Source organism: Fistularia commersonii, chromosome 4, assembly GCF_037954325.1.
Source record: "Fistularia commersonii isolate RoL2024-O1a breed Wild chromosome 4, RoL_Fcom_v1.0, whole genome shotgun sequence".
In the NCBI taxonomy this organism is placed as follows: Eukaryota; Metazoa; Chordata; class Actinopteri; order Syngnathiformes; family Fistulariidae; genus Fistularia; species Fistularia commersonii.
The window spans coordinates 19,991,498-20,011,639 of record NC_141287.1 but is presented as its reverse complement, the minus strand read 5'-3'; the positions used below and the strand labels follow the sequence as shown (position 1 = coordinate 20,011,639).

At 46.2% G+C, this 20,142-nt stretch overlaps 2 protein-coding genes across 5 annotated transcripts in view; both read left to right on the top strand.

Annotated features, from left to right (window-relative positions):
• galnt13 (polypeptide N-acetylgalactosaminyltransferase 13) overlaps nucleotides 1–5,975 on the top strand; it is a 52,837-nt gene extending 46,862 nt beyond the window's left edge. For 2 of the 3 annotated variants that reach the window (XR_015106074.1, XM_086145875.1), the window contains exon 12: nucleotides 3,065–5,975. Coding sequence is in view for 1 of the 3 variants with exons in the window: in XM_086145875.1 (XP_086002001.1) it covers nucleotides 3,065–3,205 (141 nt within the window). In the remaining 2 variants the exon portion in view is untranslated. The remainder of the gene's footprint in view (nucleotides 1–3,064) is intronic. The other variant, XM_086145874.1, reaches the window with a different exon arrangement.
• Nucleotides 5,976–17,399: 11,424 nt separating this feature from the next.
• The window catches only part of kcnj3a (potassium inwardly rectifying channel subfamily J member 3a), a 34,714-nt gene continuing 31,971 nt past the window's right edge, over nucleotides 17,400–20,142 (top strand). For both annotated transcript variants that reach the window (XM_086145873.1, XM_086145872.1), the window contains exons 1-2: nucleotides 17,400–18,544; nucleotides 19,454–19,670. In XM_086145873.1, the coding sequence (XP_086001999.1) occupies nucleotides 17,867–18,544; nucleotides 19,454–19,670 (895 nt within the window). In that variant the 5' untranslated portion in view covers nucleotides 17,400–17,866. The remainder of the gene's footprint in view (nucleotides 18,545–19,453; nucleotides 19,671–20,142) is intronic.

Here is a 20,142-nt window from a genome sequence, read left to right as displayed (position 1 = left end):
CCAAACAACCAAGCGGTCGATATTTCGATTTCAAGTAAAAGACTGAGCGTCCCCTGAGACGATCCGCGACCGGATCGATACCAAACAGAACCGTCGGTCGATAGCGAACGGTTGATAACGGCGGGGTTTTTTTGCCAGGCGGCGCCGTGCAACGGTCGGCCAACGCGCAAATGCAATTCGGCTTTAACTCTATTATGGTTGCCTCCGCCAAGGGTTTGTTTTGTGACCCCCGCCAGTCCGTCGCCACCGCTTTCTTTTCCATCGTTCAAAATCCGCCGCGCTGATTCGCGACATTTTCCCCTTCTGAGGCCGGAGAGGAGAAAGGAGGTGTTAAGACTCACAAACATCTCCCTCGTCGCCGTGAACTTCGAGTGACTTGTTTTTCTTTTTGGCTTTTTTTATTCTAGACCGGGGGAACAGTTCATCCCTTAGCACGCTCGGTCACTTTCTAAGGAAAGGCACGTTATCCGTCCAAGGAACGGGACTGACCCGCAGCCGCCCCGAATAACTTTCAGGACAATGTGTGTGTCTCAATAAGACGCTCGGCTTTTTTTCGAGGCAACGGCGGTCGCCATCCTTTATTCATGAGCTGAAGTCTGAGAGGTTTCTCTCTGGAAAGAAGTCGTCTCCTTCAACCCCGCCCTTTTGCCTGCGTATGGGGGAAAACATGAAAAAGATAAAATGCATACAGAAAATGTATTCATTATGTCAGTTATTATTTTTATGGTAGAGTTTTGAAAAAAATCTGCACACCAAAAGTGCTCCAAAAAGAAAAGATGATTTATTTTACATGTAACGCGAAAAACGTGTGTTTTATGTGCTTGCCGGAGATGTGTGTCAAGCATCTGAGGAAGAGCCTGCTTTTAGCTCAAACGTCATGGATGCGATAATACGTTTTTTGCGTTATATGTAAAAATAAATATTTTCTTTTTTGGAGCCCCTTGGTTTCAACACACTTTCTTTTTTTTTTTTTTTTGATCCAACACCCTAACTGGATAACAGATGTGCGTGGTGTGGTAGCATCTTCTAGCGTGTTGACCAATCAGAGCATGGCGTTCTCAACCCTGGCGTCTGATTCGCTGGTCGACCGTAGCATCATTCTCTGCATCTCCTGCGCATCCAACATCTTGCCACGTCTATTTCACATTGTGGTGCGATCGCTACTTGTCGTGTTACTCTGCTGGTTGTGAATTATCCCTGACAGTTTTTAATCTATTTCAAACCCTACGACATTCTGCATCTTCTAAGATATCCGGCAGAGGAAGATGCTAACTGGGTAAATATGAGTGTGAGGCGGGTCCTGAAGCGTTACAATGTATTTAAATAATAATATAACAATATGTTATATATTTTTGTTTATCCCTGCTGGTGCAGGAAGGCAAGCAATAAATGAGGGACTGCTGTATGTGTCCATACGTAGCCCCGTGACTAGATAATGAATGAATGAATGAATAGTAAAATGTGTTTTAACCAAAAAGGCGCTCAGAAATGATTGTTTTCTTCGAGGATTCGGGTTCAAAGTTCCCATCGGGCTTTGACGCCTGCATTCCCTCTGCAGCCAAACCTTCAATTCAACCCAAAAGGCTCTGCAAGTCATTGTAGCCGGTAGGTCTTCTGCTCTCCACCTTCTGCTCCCTCACAATGCAATTACTTAAATGCGTTGACCGTCTTACATCTAGAGCAAACTCAAGGCCCGCGGGCCAAATGTGGCCCGCGAGAACGTCTTAAAAGGTCTGATTGTCTGTAAATGAAAGAGTCAAACATGTGCATTGACCGTAAACTACATTTCCCACATTTCTTGCCGATCATGTTACCCGCGAAGTGACGGCGTCCCGCCTTTAGATCGCACAGCGATGTCATTTTCTCCAAGTGGAATTGAGAAACACAAATGATCCCTAAATGTCCAGGGAGAGAAAAGTTGACGCAGATGGAAAGTTGTTTCAAGAAAGATGGGAATGCATATGTATCATTTTAGATTTGAATGAGTAATAAATTCAGGGGTACCGTAATTTCCGGACTATTGAGCGCGCCTCAATATAAGCCGCACCGGCTAGCTGACCGCTACCTCGGGCTTCCTCCTGCGCACTAAAACCGTCAAAGTCGTCTTCTTCGGTGTCGGAGTCGAACGGACTCAGAATTTCCCGGTCGTTTCATCGGTCCGATGTGACGAGGATAAATGTTTTAGCTGCATGAAGCTAGTTAGCGTCCCCCCCCCAAAAAAGTCCATATATTAGCCGCATCGTTGTTTACATAAAAAAAGTTGCGGCTCATCGTCCGGAAATTACAGTAGTTACATTTATTTTTCATGAGGTTACATTTAGTTACATTTATACATTATAATGAGTTTGACAGCCCTGAGCTAGAGGTTTCCTGGATGCAGGTTGTTCTTTAGCCACTCCAGAAAATACCCATCTCACTCCTATCTGACCCGCCAAAAATAAACGTCTCGCTTTGTCCGTCCGCTATCTCAATCTGGGCAGGGAGCCCAAAATCACCCGTCACACTGGAGCAGTTCAGTGAAAACAGGAAGTCGCCCGAGGTATTGATCATCGGCGATTCCATCAGCGCCTTTTCACCAGCCATTAATCTCATTATCTACAGTCCGTATGTAGCTTTTAATGCAGGGAACTCCACATCCCCACTATGGAGAGCTCCGATTGGTCGAGAGAACACGGGCGGATGTTTTTCGCCGCAAGAAACACAACTCGGCTTTCTTGAACCGGAGCATCCTGCGCTCCCGCCGTCCCCTTTGTTTTCGTCGGTTCCGTCCGCAGCCGGCCGGTGTAACGAGCTCAGGCCATTTGTCCGATCGAAAGGTAGCTCCGGGATGCGGGAAATCAATAAGTTCAAGTTTGTCTCAGTCGCCCGGCGGATTCAACTTCCCGCAGACCGGGGCTAAAGTGCATTCGACGAGGGGAGCTATTTCTGTCGAATCTCCCGCCCCGAACACCGTCGTGGAGGGCCAAATCTCTCGAAACCAGGTCACATCTGTTCATTCTCGACTTCACATTTACATCTGTGTAATTGCACGGTCTGCTTCCTCTCTCTCTCTTTCTGTCTCCAGCGTCTCACTCTGCTGCACGTCAACAGCAACCAGTGCTTAGACATGCCGTCGGAGGAGGACAAGATGGTCCCCACCTTGAGAGACTGCAACGGAAGTCGCTCCCAGCAGTGGCTCCTCCGCAACATGACCCTGAGCGTCTGATCGCTCCCCTCGCCGTCCCCCCGACCCCCCCGATCCCCCTCGATCCCGCCGCCTCGCATTCACACGTCCCGACGTCATCAGGTCATCGTCACCACACCTGGATGGATTATCCACGTACGGCCGCGGGTGAGCGTCCGGAGTTACAGCCGACGGCGCCGTGTACATTAGACCAGGAAAGGCCGTATTTAAAAATAAAAATATCGGAAGGCATCTAGAGAGTTACCACATGGACTGTTTGTGATTTGAATAATAGAACAACGCATTTGGCCCTCGAGAAGACAATTAAAGAAAAATAGACTAGAATTCATCTATTATTTAGGTAGTAACTGGCAGATGAGGGACCTGGCTTTTTAAAAGTTGTGTTCCCACCAAAGGCTGGTTTCCGGGCGACCTCGCCACGAGAATGTCGTAGGCCGTGCGTGAACGCCGTTCCAAGCGGGAGGCGAATGAAACCAGAGAAACACTGTGAAATCGGTAAATATATACCGCCGCGTGCATCTGCTGCTGCGAAGGAGCCCCGCCGCCGAGCCGCGTGATTCAGTCGAGACTCGGCGCTCCGTTGAATCTTATTATCGGCAAATGTGAGCCGGCTCGCCACTTCGGAGAGCCCGGACGCGTTTGGTGAGCGGTTTTTAATTTATTTTGGATCGAAATGTAAGTCGAGTCAAATGACGAGGTTTTCTTGTCCTGCCGCCGAGAAGCGCCGAAGATGGTGGAATATCAGCGGGTGATTTTCTCGTCGCCTGTAAATTACGAATGAGGTTTCCGGGCTTCGGTTGTAAGTTTGGTGAACAAATTTTTTAACGGAGCCGAACGCTCTCCCTTTTATACACCCTGGAAATGTCTGGAAATAGAGTTTGCAAAACACGATATAATGATTAGACTCCGCCCCCGGAGAATCGCACCGGAAACAAAACGACTCCGAAGTCAAAAAAACTCATTCAAGCCCATCAGAAGTCGATGACGCTCATAAATAGCACAAAAAAACAAAAACGGGGCAAAAAATATTGAAGCAAATGAAAAGGAAAGAAATCAGTGTTTAAGCTAATTATTTCTTTTGGAGATTTTATTTTTCAATAACAGGGTAATATCAAAGACGTTCCTGATTTGAAAATGTTTAAACCAAAAATGGAATCCAAATTAAAATGAGGGGAAGGTGCTTTTTGGCAGCGTCCATCCCTGCAGTCCATCAACCGGGGAAAACTTTCCCCACGCGTCACCTTCTTTGCCCTCCTGCACCAGCAGCTCATTGCTGTGGAGAAACACCTCCTTTTCAAGCCGGCCTCTGGTTCCCGAGAATCCTCCGTCGACACAGCGACACAACTAATTCTATCCAACCGCCGGCTGCCGCGTCGCCCCGTCACACAAAAGAACCGCGAGGCTCCTCTCCGGAACGGACGGGGGGTCGAAACGTCCGTCCCCGTGCCGAGCACGCGACCTCCACCTTACAAGATCTTGCTGCTCATCTTCTCACCATATCAGCCAGGGGGACGAACAGAGAACACAGGATATTGAAGGCAGACGCCGGTGTTGATATTTGACATTTGGAAGTCTGCTAATGAGATATCAGCTGATCTTCAGTCCTCCAACTGAAAACGTGTAGAATATCATTTGTATTGTAATGACAGAGAGATGGAATATAAAGCTTGTTTTTTGTTTTTTGTTTTTTTTTATTGGAAGATGTTTTGGACGGATTTGAGCGTCCGAGCTCGAAGCCTCTGGAAGGGTATTTCCCATGGAAACGGTTGAGTGACATCCAAGGCGGTTGTTGCTAGGAAACATGATGTAAACCTGAGCGCTGCGCTCCTGACGGGGGCTTTTCATAGCCTGGTGTCTGCAAGTATTGAAACATGACTTTGTCTCCTCTGGTGTGAAAGCCCACGTCGCGTCAGCCGTCCTCAGACAACATTCTGCTCCGTGGGGCCGACGACCTGCGGGATGTCGAATATTTTTAGGGCCCGCCCACGCAGGCGTGATGCCAATGGCGGCGCCGCCAGTCACGGGAAAAAACACGCCCCCTCTGGAATATAAAGGAAAGGCTTTTGAAAATGGCGGTTGTCCTTCAGGAAATACAGTTTGTGCTCATTTCACCGCATTTCTCTCACCCAACATAAGAACATCTTAGATAAGATTCACGCGTTACTGAAAATCCCTGCAGGAATTGATATCGACTCACAACAGACTTATAACCGCTGATTTTACGTCATCTAGGAATCGTGGAATTATCATTCCTACAACTTGTAATCCCGCCTTTTTGGGAGAAATGTAACAAAACAACCCCCACCCCCCCCTTTTTTTTTTTTTTTTTTTTTTCAATATTTGAACCCCTAGAAATCAGCATTTCTACATCGTGCAACACTGAGCTGACTAGTTGCGTGCCTTTTAATTACGTCGTTTTATTCGTCTTTTCGCATCATTCTGGTGTTTAATAACAGTGTTAATCCGCTAAAGTACACTCATTAGCCAAACGCCATTATATCAAACATTCTGTTGTCTCATACACTCATTCAGCGTGTCAGCCGAGACCCCGGCAAATCTACAGGTACTTAACACCGACGAGCCGCGCACGTCTCGGTGTGTGTTGTTGTCGGGTCGGCTATTTTCTTTTCGTTTTTGTAGATACACAACCAATTATTTTTTTAAGATGCTGTTAAACTTGAACACTCCCCTGAGAGAGAGAGAGAGAGAGAGAGAATGAATGGTTGAGATATCACAGGGACTGCAGTGTTATATTTGGATTTGAAATTAAAAAGGAAAAAAAAAAAAAAAACCCTCAGCTGTAAACTTGAGAATTAAAAATGCAGTGTATTTTGGAAAATCGCCGCCGCTTCTCCCGTGAAACGACGAAATCATATCGATGCTGCTCGAAGACTGAATCCCTGCTAAGTGCCTGCTCGGCATTCAGACCCGTTTTCATACTTACTTTGTGTCTGTTTATTTTATCAGCTTAAAGTGCATGCTGTTCTAATATACTAGGAATGTAATGTTTCATTGTACTGGTTGCAAAGTGATGTTACATGTTTGTACATTTTGCCTTTTGTAAAAAATAAATGAATAAGAATGAAACGGCTGAATATAGGAAATAATTTTGTCACGATTAGGAAAACGTTCTCTGGATTTAACGGCTGTGTAATAAATGTTGAAGCAGATTATACACCTTTTATATTTCATTTTCACTATTTATTGATTTTTAAGTTTGCAGCGCCGCGCGCAGAAGAAACGTTGTGATCTTCCCTTTAGTTACGAATCTGTGAAGGATCCTGCTGGTGGCCGGACTCGTCCGAGGAAGAAAAGCCCGACCTCTCGGGTGAGTCCGTCTTTGTTCAAATATCAGATGCGACGTTATCGGAAAACAGGGATCCAAAGGTCAAGAGAGGACAATGGAAATAGAGAACAATGGAAAGAGCTCTTAGTTGACAAATGGCTTTTTTTTTTTCCAGTAAAATTATAGCATTTTCCTTGATTTGGTGGCTGGTTGCAGATTTGTCCGACCAAACTGCGTTCACGCTGTTCGTGTGTGAACTCTGAAACCGGCGTTCGGTTTCCCTGGTTGTTCCGTCTCCACAACCGATCCAGCTTTCTCCATAACCTCTTTGGCGGGGGGTTGGAAATTCCCGCAGGGGTTCTTTCTGCGTGGAGTGTTTCCTCCGCCTTCTCCGGTTTCCAGCCGTTGTCCGAAAACATGTAGGAGGATCGTCGGGGGTAAAAAAATGTGAAAAATGGTGCTTATTATTGAATGAGAGCTAACAGTTGTTTGTGCGGTCCTTGCGATCGAGCGGTTGCGACCCGCCTCCCGTCCAATCGCGGCTGGGATCGGCGACCCTGACTGTAAGATAAATGTTAGATAATTGGTTCATTTTTGCTCCTCCGGTGTCGATTCGTTTGTGCGGCGACCCGGCGAACGGACTGAACCGTCTCAAAAACGCGCCTTGGATACGGCGGCTTCAGTTAGAACGAGTCTGTGAATGAGCGAGCGAACGATTGCGTTTCTCTACATGTGGCCCTGCGATAGCATTGGCCCGCCCCTCGCCCAATCGCGGACGAGATTGGCTCCGGCGACCCCGCGACCCCGACCGCAGGATAAGTGGTATAGATAATCAATGAATCGATAAGGCTTGTTTTCGAAACCCAATTAAGGGACCGCTAGATTCTCGTCGTCGTTCCGCAGAAAAATCCGAGACGGGGTTCTCTCTGGGTCTCCTGGGCTCCTTGATAGTATCGTAGTTTCCGTGACAACAATGCCGACAGTCTACCATCAAATCCGCTGCTCTCATCCCGGCACAAATGTTCATAGCCGTGATCGGTTGCCAATTTTAATTCTGATTTTGTGGTTTATGCGCGTTCAGTTTCCACAATTATTGTTAGCCGGAGGATATTTCTAGCTGTTTTCCGATATGTTTGGGACGCTGACACAAAGATGCCATTAAGTCCAGTTATCTGGGCAAAGGCCAGCGGACCCTCGCGTGATTGGAAGGGAAAAACCAAAAGGAGACGATTTCTAGATATATTAACCCTCAATGAAGGTCACTCGGCCCTTTACAAACCTCCTGCAAACAGTTATCAACCCACCGTCGACTGTATTACACTCTTATACAGTTCTCTAAACTCTTTTGGATAATTGTACCCTACAATAAATACGAGCGACACAAGTGGACCCACCGAACCATAAAGTCGTCCCAATCTCGCGACATGTTTTGCTGCGTCTCTTCTATTTCTTCCTTTTCTTGTCGCTTCTTCCCCTTTTCCTCGCCGGCAAACTTCGTCATCTCTGTGAGGTCCTCGTCCGTCCACGGATCAGAACGGCGGTCCACTAAGCCGTCGGGAGTCGTATCAGAGAAGCGGCGTCCTCCAAGAACGCCGGCAAACTGGATCTCGTATTTTATGAAATTAATTTTGCTACAGGACTGTCTCCGAAAATTTGAATATTGTGATAAAGTTCTTTATCTTCTGTAATGCAATTACAAAAACAAAAATCTCATATATTCTGGATTCATTACAAAACAACTGAAATATTGCAAGCCTTTTATTATTTTAATATCGCTGATTATGGCTTACATCTTCAGAAAACTCAGAAATCCTATCTCAGAATATTAGACTATCATGAAAAAGTAATTTTTGTTTTTTTTAATTGCATTACAGAAGATAAAGAACTTTATCTCAATATTCTAATTTTCTGAGACAGTCGTGTATATGTATATATGTATAAATAAATTACTCAAAGCATTCAATAAAAAATGTAACAATAACATTTTTTTTCTCATTTAATGAAATGAAGAGAAAAAAGGAATTTTATATATATATATATAGACACACATCAATATCATCAAGAATAAAATTTATATATATATATATATATATATATATATAAAATTCTCCTTTTTCTCTTTTAATCTAATTTAATTTTTTTTTAAATTTTTTATTTTATTCTCTATACTCTTTCTCTTTTCTCTTCTTGACATTTACATGCTCACAACTTTGTTGCTAGAACTTTATCACAATCTTCAAATTTTCTGAGACAGTCCTGTATATTTTTTACTGTTTTTTTTTTTTTCTTCTTAGGCTAAAATATGGCTATTTCATCCTAAAAAAAAAAAAAAAATCTGTAAATACTGCAAAAAAAAAAACCGATAAAATCACGAATAACCAAAACAAAAACCCGCACAGTCGGGAGGACGCCAAACCCGAAGGGTGAAGTAGCGAGGGTCCGCCGTATTCCCATATTAATAAGTCACATTTCCTGGATACGGGACTTTCCCCCGATGATATTTGTGGGCCTCTCCGAACTCCACGGCCGAGGTATTAATAGCTGAGTTGACGACACATCGGCGCACCGCCGTCCCTGCAGGGGCTCTGCTGGGACCGGCTGCCGTTTGGCAGTCTCACACCTGTAGGAAGCGAAGGCCGGCCTTGTTAACTGGGCCTGCGAGGATAAGATAGCCGGTCTGCGGCTCGGCCAGGGGAGTCCATTAATGGGTGAGATGCTTTGAAATAATAGCTCTAATGGAGGCCTTATCGGCGGCTTTCCGTGGCTCGCCGGGCTCTCGAAGGTGGAACAATATCGGAGCTCCTCACCATGGAGACCGTGCACTTCCGAGCCACAGAAAGCAGCAACTGGTAGACGCCCGGGAGTGATCCGTTCGTTCCGATCTTTGACACGTTCCTCATATTTTTAGACGCACCAGGCCGTGTTTTCCATCCATTCACTCGTATTACAAACCCCTCATGTTGCCTCTCTTAAATTTTTATTGTATAGAGCGCCAAAAATTTATAGCGCAAGAATTTTTGAGCAAGCTCAATGTTGCTTTATGTCAAATAATAGTGGTTTGTTTGCCAATAAAATACAGTAGCGGGGGGGGGGGGGGGGATTTAATGTACAATATGATTCAGCAACTTTATAAAGTGATATTTGATTTATTTTCAGGAAGAAAAAAAAAACCTTTCTGAATGAGATGATGAATTTAGATTCCCTGTACCTTTTCACTTTTAAGGTAGTCATTCCCCAAAAAGCTCATCGTAATAGAAAGGAAATACTCACGATTTGTAGACTTTTGACTTTCTAGGATGTCGTTTTAGAATGTCAAATGATAGGGGTTTGTTTGCCAGTAAAATACAGCATGGGGGGGGGGATTTAATGTACAATATGATTCAGCAACTTTACAAGGTGATATTTGATTTATTTTCAGGAAGAAAAAAAAAAAAACTTTCTTAATGAGATGATGAATTTAGATTCCCTGTACCTTTTCACTTTTAAGATAGTAAAAGGAAATAAGTACGGTAAATGCTCACGATTTGTAGACTTTTGACTTTCTTGGATGTCGTTTTTAGATTTCAGGCTGTCTTGCTTCCACTTTATTCGGTGATCGTCACTCTATCCTTTTTTTTTTTTAAATTCTACTAGACCATAAAGACGATAACCATCCCATCCTTGCGTCGGGAGGCAACGGCGTACACTTTCTCCAAATGTCACCGATGGTCTGGATTGTACGCCGGTCAGCCTGTCTGCTCGGTACGAGGGCCTCCATCAATTAAGTGAATCCAATAATGGATAGAGGCAGAGCGGGGAGGGGGATAATCAACTCTCTGTGCCTTTTCTTCTCGCTGGAGACCAGAGCAGAAAATCCTGCGCTTAATTGTTGAGGGGACCTGAAGATCCCGAGCGCCCGCATTGGAAATAAGCTATAATTAGATATGCTTTGAGGCCGGTGCCTCTATGGGGTTTAGGTCCACAGTCACTGGAGGCACTAACACACATGCACGTGGAATAATGCACGGTACCTGTCTGCAAATGTGCCGAGCGGCCCGGGGACTCTAACATTTGTGATGTACGTCCGCAATCCCTTGAGAACTTTGTCATTGATTTGCAGGGAGGAAGTGCCCCTAACATGCTTCTCCAATGTGATAATCTCCATTTAGCAACAAACATAGTGATTAGAGGGAGGGACCCTGCTGCTTTCAACAGTAATTGTCTAGCAATCAATCATCGGCTTCCAGGAGCCGCTCTGCTAAACACTCCGGTTTCAATGCTATTTTTGACACGGTGACATAGAAAAGGTTTTTTTTTTTTTTTTTTTTCTTCCCCCCCCCCCGCTTCAGCCGGGACGATCGATTTTATTTTTCCGAGCCAGCCCATACAAGGCTGATCCGAAGATCGAGATTTGTCCGCGTTTTGTAGCGTTATCTCTCCGTTCTGAGATGCCGTTTTGACTTTATCTCCAGTTGGAACGCGGCGCTGCTTTCGCCATCGTGAACATCTGAAAGGTCCTTTAATTACCGCGAGATGCTGACAATTTCATATTGTGTCCCTTTAAGGCTGAATATTTTGACCCAGTTGCTAAACCCCACGGAATCGCCGGTTTAGTGATGCCGCTCTGCTCATCCGCCACATGGGTCTCACATTACATGACGGGGGTAGCGGAGAGGCTGTTAGTGTTCCAGCATCCTTCAGATCATGTTAAAAACTCATCTTTTGCGAGGGGTGGGGGGGGTGGGGGGGTTCGCAGGGCATGTCTTTTACGAAGAGAGGGCTATTTGTTTAAGATTCAAAAATCAATACCGCGGCAAAACAAGATAAGCGGCGATTTTCATTTGGGAGTCGTAAAATTTGCGCCGGGCGAAATCCAGAAAGCAATCCATTAAAGCTAACATCAAAGCGGAGGCATTTTTTTCCCCGCTCTGCGTCTGATTGGCGAGATTATAAAAACGGAAGATGGAAAATCAGAGAAGATTGTCTGAAGTGATTGGCTGATCCTCCCGGAGAATGACCTCCAGTGGCGGCTGATTCAGAGAGGAGGACAAGTACGTCTCATGTCCTACATCGGCCTGATTAGATTAATAAATCAATTCCGTCTTCAACCGCCCGTCAGGTTTTTGGCCCGGGCTATTTTTATGACGCGGCTCGTGAAGATCGTCAAAGTATTTTTCATTATTGACAAATGAAAGTTTGACCGGAAGGGGGGAAAAAAAAAAACAAAACAAAACAAAAGCGGGGCGTAATGGGCCCCGGTCACTGATAGCAGAGGAAAATTGCATTTTATTGTTGGAAGAGGAGTCATTTTCCGGGGATATCGCTCAAACTCCTTTTGGCTCTGCGGCGCCGAAATTGGCCACTTTTCGAAAGCCAACCTTTAGGAGAAAAGAAGTACTCTGCATATATTAGCGCGCCGTGTTACACATCAGCTGCCTCCTGGTGTGTGACAAGAACAAGCCTAGGCATTAACCTCTTTCCTGTATTCAGCTGTCGGGCACGCGGTGTGCGCGCGTGTGTGTGTGTGTGTGTGTGTGTGTGTGCACACGTGTGTGTGCCTAGGCCAAAAAAAAAAAAAAAAAAAAAGAAGGGTTTCCGTGCAGCTGGGACTCTGAACGGTGATTTAAGAGTGTTACTTTGATTATGGCATTCACAGTCATGGCTACCTTCTGTTTATACGTGCGCGGGCCTCTCTTGTATGCCGACACACACACACACACACACACGCGTGCCGGAGACACTTTGATAAGAGCAGCGTGTTTTTGGTAACAATGTCTGCGAAACGCAGCAATTAAAAGTCTCCGGCTCCCGGCGCGGTCGAACTGTCCAAACTAAAAGCCTTATTTTCATCTCCGCAAATATGTGAATAGCCTTTTCCCTCTTAATGAGTGCCGGAGCGCTGGGTGGATGACCCGTGTCCCCCCTGCACTCATTAAAACAGCACGGGGTCCTGCAGAACTCGAGAAGATGTTCACCTGGCAATTAAGTTGCACTATAGTGACCGGTGGGGAAAACCTGCCCCCTCCTCCGGAGAGCTGAACGGTAGACATTCGGAGGCACGTTTCGTCCGTCTGACACGCAATCATTCATGCGGAGACGGTTATGTCACTCCGCGTTTTTTCCCCCGAAGCCGGTATCGGCACCGTTTGGTGTGCAGGCCGCGGATCGGACACGGAATGCACCGCAGCACGTGTCAAACTCAAGGCACGCGGGCCAAAGGCGGCCCGCCACGGCATTTAACGTGGCCGTCTTTAAGAACGTCTTAAAGGGTCTGATTGTCTTAAAATAAATAAGCTGAACGTAAATTTTACGGCTGTTTCAAGAAAGACGGGAAGGCCGATACATGTTTGTGATTCAAGGAGAAAAAGCGGCGTGTCTTTTGCGTGGGTTGTTAAAGAGTACAACCCACGTCGGTGTGTTGACACCAAACGCGGAGCTAAGTATGCTAAAGTTAGCCTTCCAGAAAAACGACAAATTGTCCAAGAATTAAAAGCTAAAATGTTAGACATGAATTTGCATAGGTTCTATGCAAATGCATACGTAACATTTTGGATTTGAATGAGTAATTTAATATGAAATAGTAGTCACATTTACTTTATTGTTACCATTACATGGTACATGAATATTAAAGGAAGGTCAGACCACGGCTACAAAACATGTCCAAATAAGTCGCCCGAAAGGAAAAAAAAAAAACATTAACATTTACAGGATATGTTTCAGCAGAATTTAAAGATCTGTGCTGTATTTCCGCAGCGCCTTCGGTGGACATTTCATGGATTTATATGACGCTCGAGCGTGTGCGGGTTTAATTGCCGTATTGGTTGATTCGTCCATTAACCCGGGTTTAATTTGCTCTTTTTTTTTTATTTTGAATAAATCGCCTCTTTTCAAGAATATCACCAAATTTAATTGACCTAAATCGCCATATCGTTATGTCTTTAGGTCGGTCTAGTTTGTTTTTAAAGGTTAAAGCTGAACCCCTCAGTCATGTATTGATTAAGTAATCACCGGTTCAGAAAAAGGCACATCATTGTATGGATCCAGAGGAGTAGCCGTGTGTTTGCTGATACCGGGACTCGAGTGTTTAAGAGACTTCGGGTTCCCTCGGCGGCCGTGACGTTGGTAATATGATAAGTAAATCCTGTGCAGCGCATGCTGGTTGCGTCTCTTTGCCCCCGACCGAGATGTAATATCGTTTGCTGTTAGCGTCAGCAGCTTTCGGGCAGAATGCGTTACTCTGTTGGGGATCTCCTGCCAGGCATTAATGGAATAAAGCAGGTGCGCTCGCTCATACGTCCGATCTTGGGGTCGGAGGGTTTGAGCAGATGATGGCGGCGTAGCCATAAACAAGGGTGAATTCTGCGTGACTGTTTGCAAGAGAGGGATCTGGGAAAATAAAAAAAAAATAAAAAAAGAGTGGAAACATTTGTTCAGCAGTGTGAGCGCGAACTAATCTTTTTTTCATTCATTATCGGTCCATCCCAGCTGTCGTCGGGCGAGAAGCGGGGGGTCACCGGTCGCCACTCGCATTCGGAAGCAGACAACCATTCGCACCACATACAGGACCATCGCAGAAAATTAGCATATTGTGATAAAGTTCTAGCAACAAAGTTGTGAGCATGTGAATGTCAGGAATAAAATTTAAAAGAGAAAGAGTATGTAGAATAAAATAAACAAATAAATAAAAATTAAATTAAATTAAAAGAGAAAAAGGACAGCTATATATATATATATATATATATATATATGTATTAATTTTATTCTTGATGTATGTGTGTCTATATATATATTTTTTTTTAATAAAATTCCTTTTTTCCCTTCATTTTATTAAAAGAGAAAAAAAAATTTATTGTCAATTTGAATTTTAATTTTATTCTTTGAGTAATTTATACATATATACAGGACTGTCTCAGAAAATTAGAATGTTGTGATAAACTTCTTTATCTTCTGTAATGTAATTTAAAAAAAAAACAAAACTTTTTCATCATATTCTTATATTTTGAGATAGGATTTTTGAGTTTTCTTAAGATGTAAGCCATAATCAGTGATATTAAAATAATAAAAGACTTCCAATATTTCAGCTGATTTGTAATGAATTCAGTATGTATGACATTTTTGTTTTTGTAATTGCATGACAGATGATAAAGAACTTTATCACAGTATTTTATTTTTTTGAAACAGTCCTGTATAGAAACGTACAGTTTACTCATTCGCACGTCATGTAAACATTCAATCATTCAGCCTCGTGTTCGTGTCGGGACAATTTAGGACAGGGATGTTAAACTGATTTTGGTTTGAGGTCAAGGGGACCTGTAAAATCATAGCGTGATTACCTAGAAGTGACACCAAGTCCAAATTTTTGCTTTGTTTTAGTGTAAAGGAGAACAGGTAAATGATAAAAATCTCTAATGAGGTGTTCCTTTCAAAAATATATGACAAACAACTTGAGATTCATGAAGAAAAGTAAGTGCAATTTCAACAACACAACGTCTCAGTTCTGTCTTCTCAGTTCTCCGTGCGTTTCGTTGTATTTTTCACCACGGCGAGTTTGTTAGTGGCCCCGAAACTTGCCCCGTCCACACCGAGCATTCGGGTTTCTTATCCACCTCAACCAACAAATAAGAAATGGTCGATTTTTCTTGGCAAACCCAACACTCCATGTCCACTATTCTCTTTTTTGACAACAACATCTTGCCGCTGAGGGTGTCGGGGCCAACGGAAAAACAAGGTACCTTTCTAACAATAAGTGAAAATGCTATTTCCAGACCCGGAAGCCGGATTGCTGCCATCTGCTGTTAGTTCTGAGTCACATAGTGACGTCAGCAGACCATATAGGAACTGCATTTTTATTTGAAAAAAGGTAGTTCATGATTGTTATGTATTTTTTCAAATTGTAGATTTATTCCACAGGCCAGATTGGACCGCCTGGCGGGCCGGTGCCGGCCCACGGGCCGTACGTTTGCCGCCCCCGGATTCAGGGTCTCTAATTCACCCTGTCAGAGTTGAACCAGCGACCTTCTCACCAGTTAAGTAATCTTATCTTACTGAAATATTCTCGTCCGTTCCGGAGAATTCCCCGCGTCGCTCGGCCTCTACGGTACATATTCGGCTCATTCTGTGTTTCGAAAATCCAGTCGAAAATCCCGGCTTTCGTTTTCTCCTTCCCGCCGTACGGACACTTTCTCACACTGGAATTCAGGGCTATTTTTCCACATTTGCCGACATCAGTATTGATCAGAGAAGCGGCCGCACGGACTGTATTTATGACATCGCCGGTCCATCGGAATATCCCGGACGAATATGCGGCTCCGGGTGGAAAAAATGAATTAAAAATTGAAATGTGAAACCGGCGCTGTTCAAGAGGAGACTCATCGTGTCCAGCAGCTAAACTTGTGAAATTAAGCACATTTGCATATTGTGGAATATATAATTAGGGAGCGCGGTGGATGGCATTTTAAAAGGCCCCCTCCAGCGATGTACGTATGCATAAAGAAGTACTTTAATAAATACTATTATGTGTGTCTGACTGGGATTTTGCAGAAAATGTGATATACAACGCTTAAACGAAGAACTATTTGATTAACGCGCGTAAAGATGAGCATTTTTAATTGCCGTTTGCGGTTCAAGGTCCAACGTGACTCCTTCATGCTTGGATCGACCTCATGAAAGACAAGCAGCTTCTCACGTCACAAATCCTCCGTCCCTTTCAGTTAGAATTTTAACTCGGACAGTTTTAACGACTGCCGTGTTCCTGCCAGGCGAATGAAAGATCACTTCACGTTCTATCTCTTGCGTTCTACCCGGTCGAGGCAGAAGGCCGCCCGAATTTAGCCGGAATCTAACCAAGCTTTTCATCGCTGGCTGCTTCTGCAAAAAAAAAAAAAAAAAATTGCTCATGGGGGAACTTTGGGTTTTCTGTAGATCATCTGAGATCTGCTCTCTGTGGAAAGCGGAAGGAAAATTGAACCGAAAACACAGCTTTAACACGATGATATAAATATGGTTATTCCAGTGTCACCCCCCCCCACACACACACACACCCCCAACAGTGTTTATTACTTAAGAAGTGTGTGTGCGCGCAGTAACACGGGGATCTTTGAGGGTCTTGGATTTCACACGTCTGATCACTTGTCAACCCTCCTCCTTCTCCTCCTCCTCCACATTGTCTTTGTGCCAGCAGAGGAACGGGAGAGAGATAGATAGATAGATAGATAGATAGATAGATAGACAGATAGATAGATAGATAGATAGATAGATAGATAGATAGATAGATGGGTAGAGAGAGGGAGAGAGAGAGAGCGTTTGCATGACAATAAATCCAAATTATTTCCATATAATGAGGAAAACAGGATAGTATTTGTACAGGGAAGTCAGAGTGATCATTCCCAAAATAAGAATAATACAGAAAACCGAGAGAGAGAGAGAGAGGGAGAGGGAAAGCGAGAAAGAGAGAGAGAGAGAGAGAGAGAGAGAGAGAGGGAAAGCGAGAGAGAGGGAGGGAGAAAGAGAGAGACGACGGACGAGGAGCCAGAGGAGCATCTGGTGGATCTTCACCGCGGACACCATGGTGATCCGGCCGAGGTTGGTGTGATCACCAGAGGGGCGGAGAAGAAGAAGAAGCAGAAGGAGAGGAAGAAGGAGGAGGAGGAGGAGGAGGAGAAGAAGGCGCCCCGGCGAATTGCGTCGATGCGCGCAAACCGAGCGGTCGCCACCGGGACAGACACCGCGCTCCTCCATCCGCCCGGATGCGATCCTTCTCCCATGTCTGCAGCCGGCAGAGGCGGCACTGACACCGGGACCCACCGCCTGCACCGCCCGCTCCACCCCCTCCCCCGCCTCCGCCTCCTGCACCGCCGCCAGTGCGCAAAGAGACGCCTTCACCCCGGGAACCGTTCCCGGCGCCGAATTACGCAGCGGCGCTCTCCTTCTGCGGAGCACCGACGGCTTTAAAACTTTTTTTTTTTTTTTTTTTTTTTTTTGCTTTGCACCGAAACTTCAATTTGGGGGTGGGGGTGGGGGTGGGGTGGGGGGGAAACGGGTCGACACAGCGGCACCGGTTCCGGTTCCGGCTCCGGCAGAGGGGTTGGTGGTGGCGGTGGTGTGGGGAGATGAGTAATCCGCGTCGCAGCGACTGACACCCTGCAGACCCGGACTGCGCCTGGCGCGTCGGATCCCCAGTCCTGCTTATTTTTAATTCCCCCCCACCCACCCCCCCTTTCCTCCTCATATGGCTGGCGTCCTCCCGTCCACGCGTTATTGACATTTCATGGCCGGAGATCTTGCGTGCGGCGAGAGAGGACGGTGCCAGAGCGAAAGACGGCGCACTTCTCCTCGCCTCCTCCCCGGAACAGGCGACGCTCCGCGCGGACACTGAGCACCGCGGCGACCCGCTGCCACCCCACCGCTGCCATCGTAGTATGTCTGCACTCCGAAAGAAATTTGGGGACGATTACCAGGTAGTGACCACCTCCTCCAGCGGGTCCGGATTCAAGCAGCCCCCCGCGGAGAAGAAGCGGAAGAGGCAACGCTTCGTGGACAAGAACGGACGATGCAACGTCCAGCATGGGAACCTGGGCGGCGAGACCAGCAGGTACCTCTCCGACTTGTTCACCACGCTGGTGGACTTGAAATGGCGCTGGAATCTGTTTATTTTCATCCTCACCTACACGGTGGCGTGGCTCTTCATGGCCTCCATGTGGTGGTTCATCGCCTACATCCGCGGAGACCTCAACAAGGCCCACAACGACAAGTACACGCCGTGCGTGGCCAACGTGTACAACTTTCCCTCGGCCTTCCTCTTCTTCATCGAGACCGAAGCCACCATCGGCTACGGCTACAGATACATCACTGACAAATGCCCCGAGGGCATCATCCTCTTCCTCTTCCAGTCGATCCTGGGCTCCATCGTGGACGCCTTCCTGATCGGCTGCATGTTCATCAAGATGTCCCAGCCCAAGAAGCGCGCCGAGACGCTGATGTTCAGCGAGCACGCCGCCATATCCATGCGCGACGGGAAACTAACTCTCATGTTCAGGGTGGGCAACCTGCGCAACAGCCATATGGTCTCTGCACAGATCCGCTGCAAACTGCTCAAAGTAAGAGCCCGCGGCGCTACTTTCTTTCCTCCAGATGCATTTCTTCTCACGGCCTTTTTGTCATTTTTGTTTTGGGCGAGTGGGGGAGGGGGGGAGGGGGAATGAAAAATAAATTAACAGAAAAGAAGTCTCCCTCCCGGTCGTCCAAATAGCGGAGGGATGCGACGGATGCGATGATAAAGGCGGTGGAAGGAACCGACGCGACGCGAAGGCCATCTGCTTCTGCGACGCCGAGGATGGGGGCGGGGGAAGAGGGGAGGGGGGGGCGACACACACACACAAATACGTTGTGTAACACAGACAGAGGAAATAAATACGGCGAAAGTTTACGAGGGGATCCTCGCAACCCGACGCCAACGTCATTTTTAGAGTTCGATTTAGATTTCGGGCTCGATCGATCCATTTCCGACTTTGAGAAATGTCGGCAGAGTCTAGTTTTCGTGGACGTTTCCTCGGCCCTCTGAGAATTCGCAGGAAGTCCGTGAAAAAAAACAAACAAAAAAAAAAAAAAACGCACTGTTTCTTGACTTTTGAACCGACAGGCTAATCGAGAAAGACGAACGTGAGGGACGCTCAAAGTAACCACTCTAATTCAGCGATATTAAACGTGAGCGCGCTCTGCTGACCTCCCTCCTCGGCCTAAACCTTCTCCCGTGTGAAAAGCCCCGACCGTTACACGCTAGGCCCGGATCCGACCCGCGTCCGACGGAGTTTCAACTCCGTCGTCGGACCGGAGTAGGAGGCGCTACGCTCGACTCCGCGCCACCAGATGGTCGGCGTACTTTGTAGTTTTTGATTGACGGCCTGACGACGGGTCGCGCCGATCGCAGACATCACGTGAGTCCGTCTTACCCCCTTCCGACCCCACTAAACACCCCCGTCCCTGTCTCTCTCTGTACGCTCTCCAAGTCCCGACAGACGCCCGAAGGCGAGTTTCTTCCGCTGGATCAGTTGGAGCTGGATGTGGGTTTCAGCACGGGCGCCGACCAGCTCTTTCTCGTCTCGCCGCTCACGATCTGCCATGTGATTGACACCAAAAGCCCCTTCTATGACCTCTCCCAGAGGTCCATGCAAACAGAGCAATTTGAAATCGTGGTGATATTAGAAGGAATAGTAGAGACCACAGGTGAGTGACCCTTCTCGTACGTTATATTTGTCCTCTTTGGTGAAAAGAAAAGCGACAAAAAAGCCTCTCGGTTTACTGTCGCCATGGCTCCGCCAACTGGAAATGCGTCCAAGTCGGAGTATGTCATGTGTTTAATTCCGAGGTTATCTCCGTGACTTATGAATAATATCGATTTCTTCCATATTGTTAATGGGTGACATCCAAATGGGCTCATTATTGACCTTTTGATTGCTTTCCATTGATTTTTTTTTTTTTCGGCTGTGGCAAACAGAATAGGTTATAATCGGAAAGGATCGATTTTCGTACGTTATGTATAAAGTGATATCATTTTTAAATGCCCCGGGGGCTTCGCTGAGCCCCGAGTCCCCGAACATTTTCAAAATTTCCCGACTGAGCAGAAATCGGCCGCATACCTCTTCTTTCCTCCGTCGCCCGGCCCCGTGCACAACGTGCCTCGTGGCTGCTTTTCTCA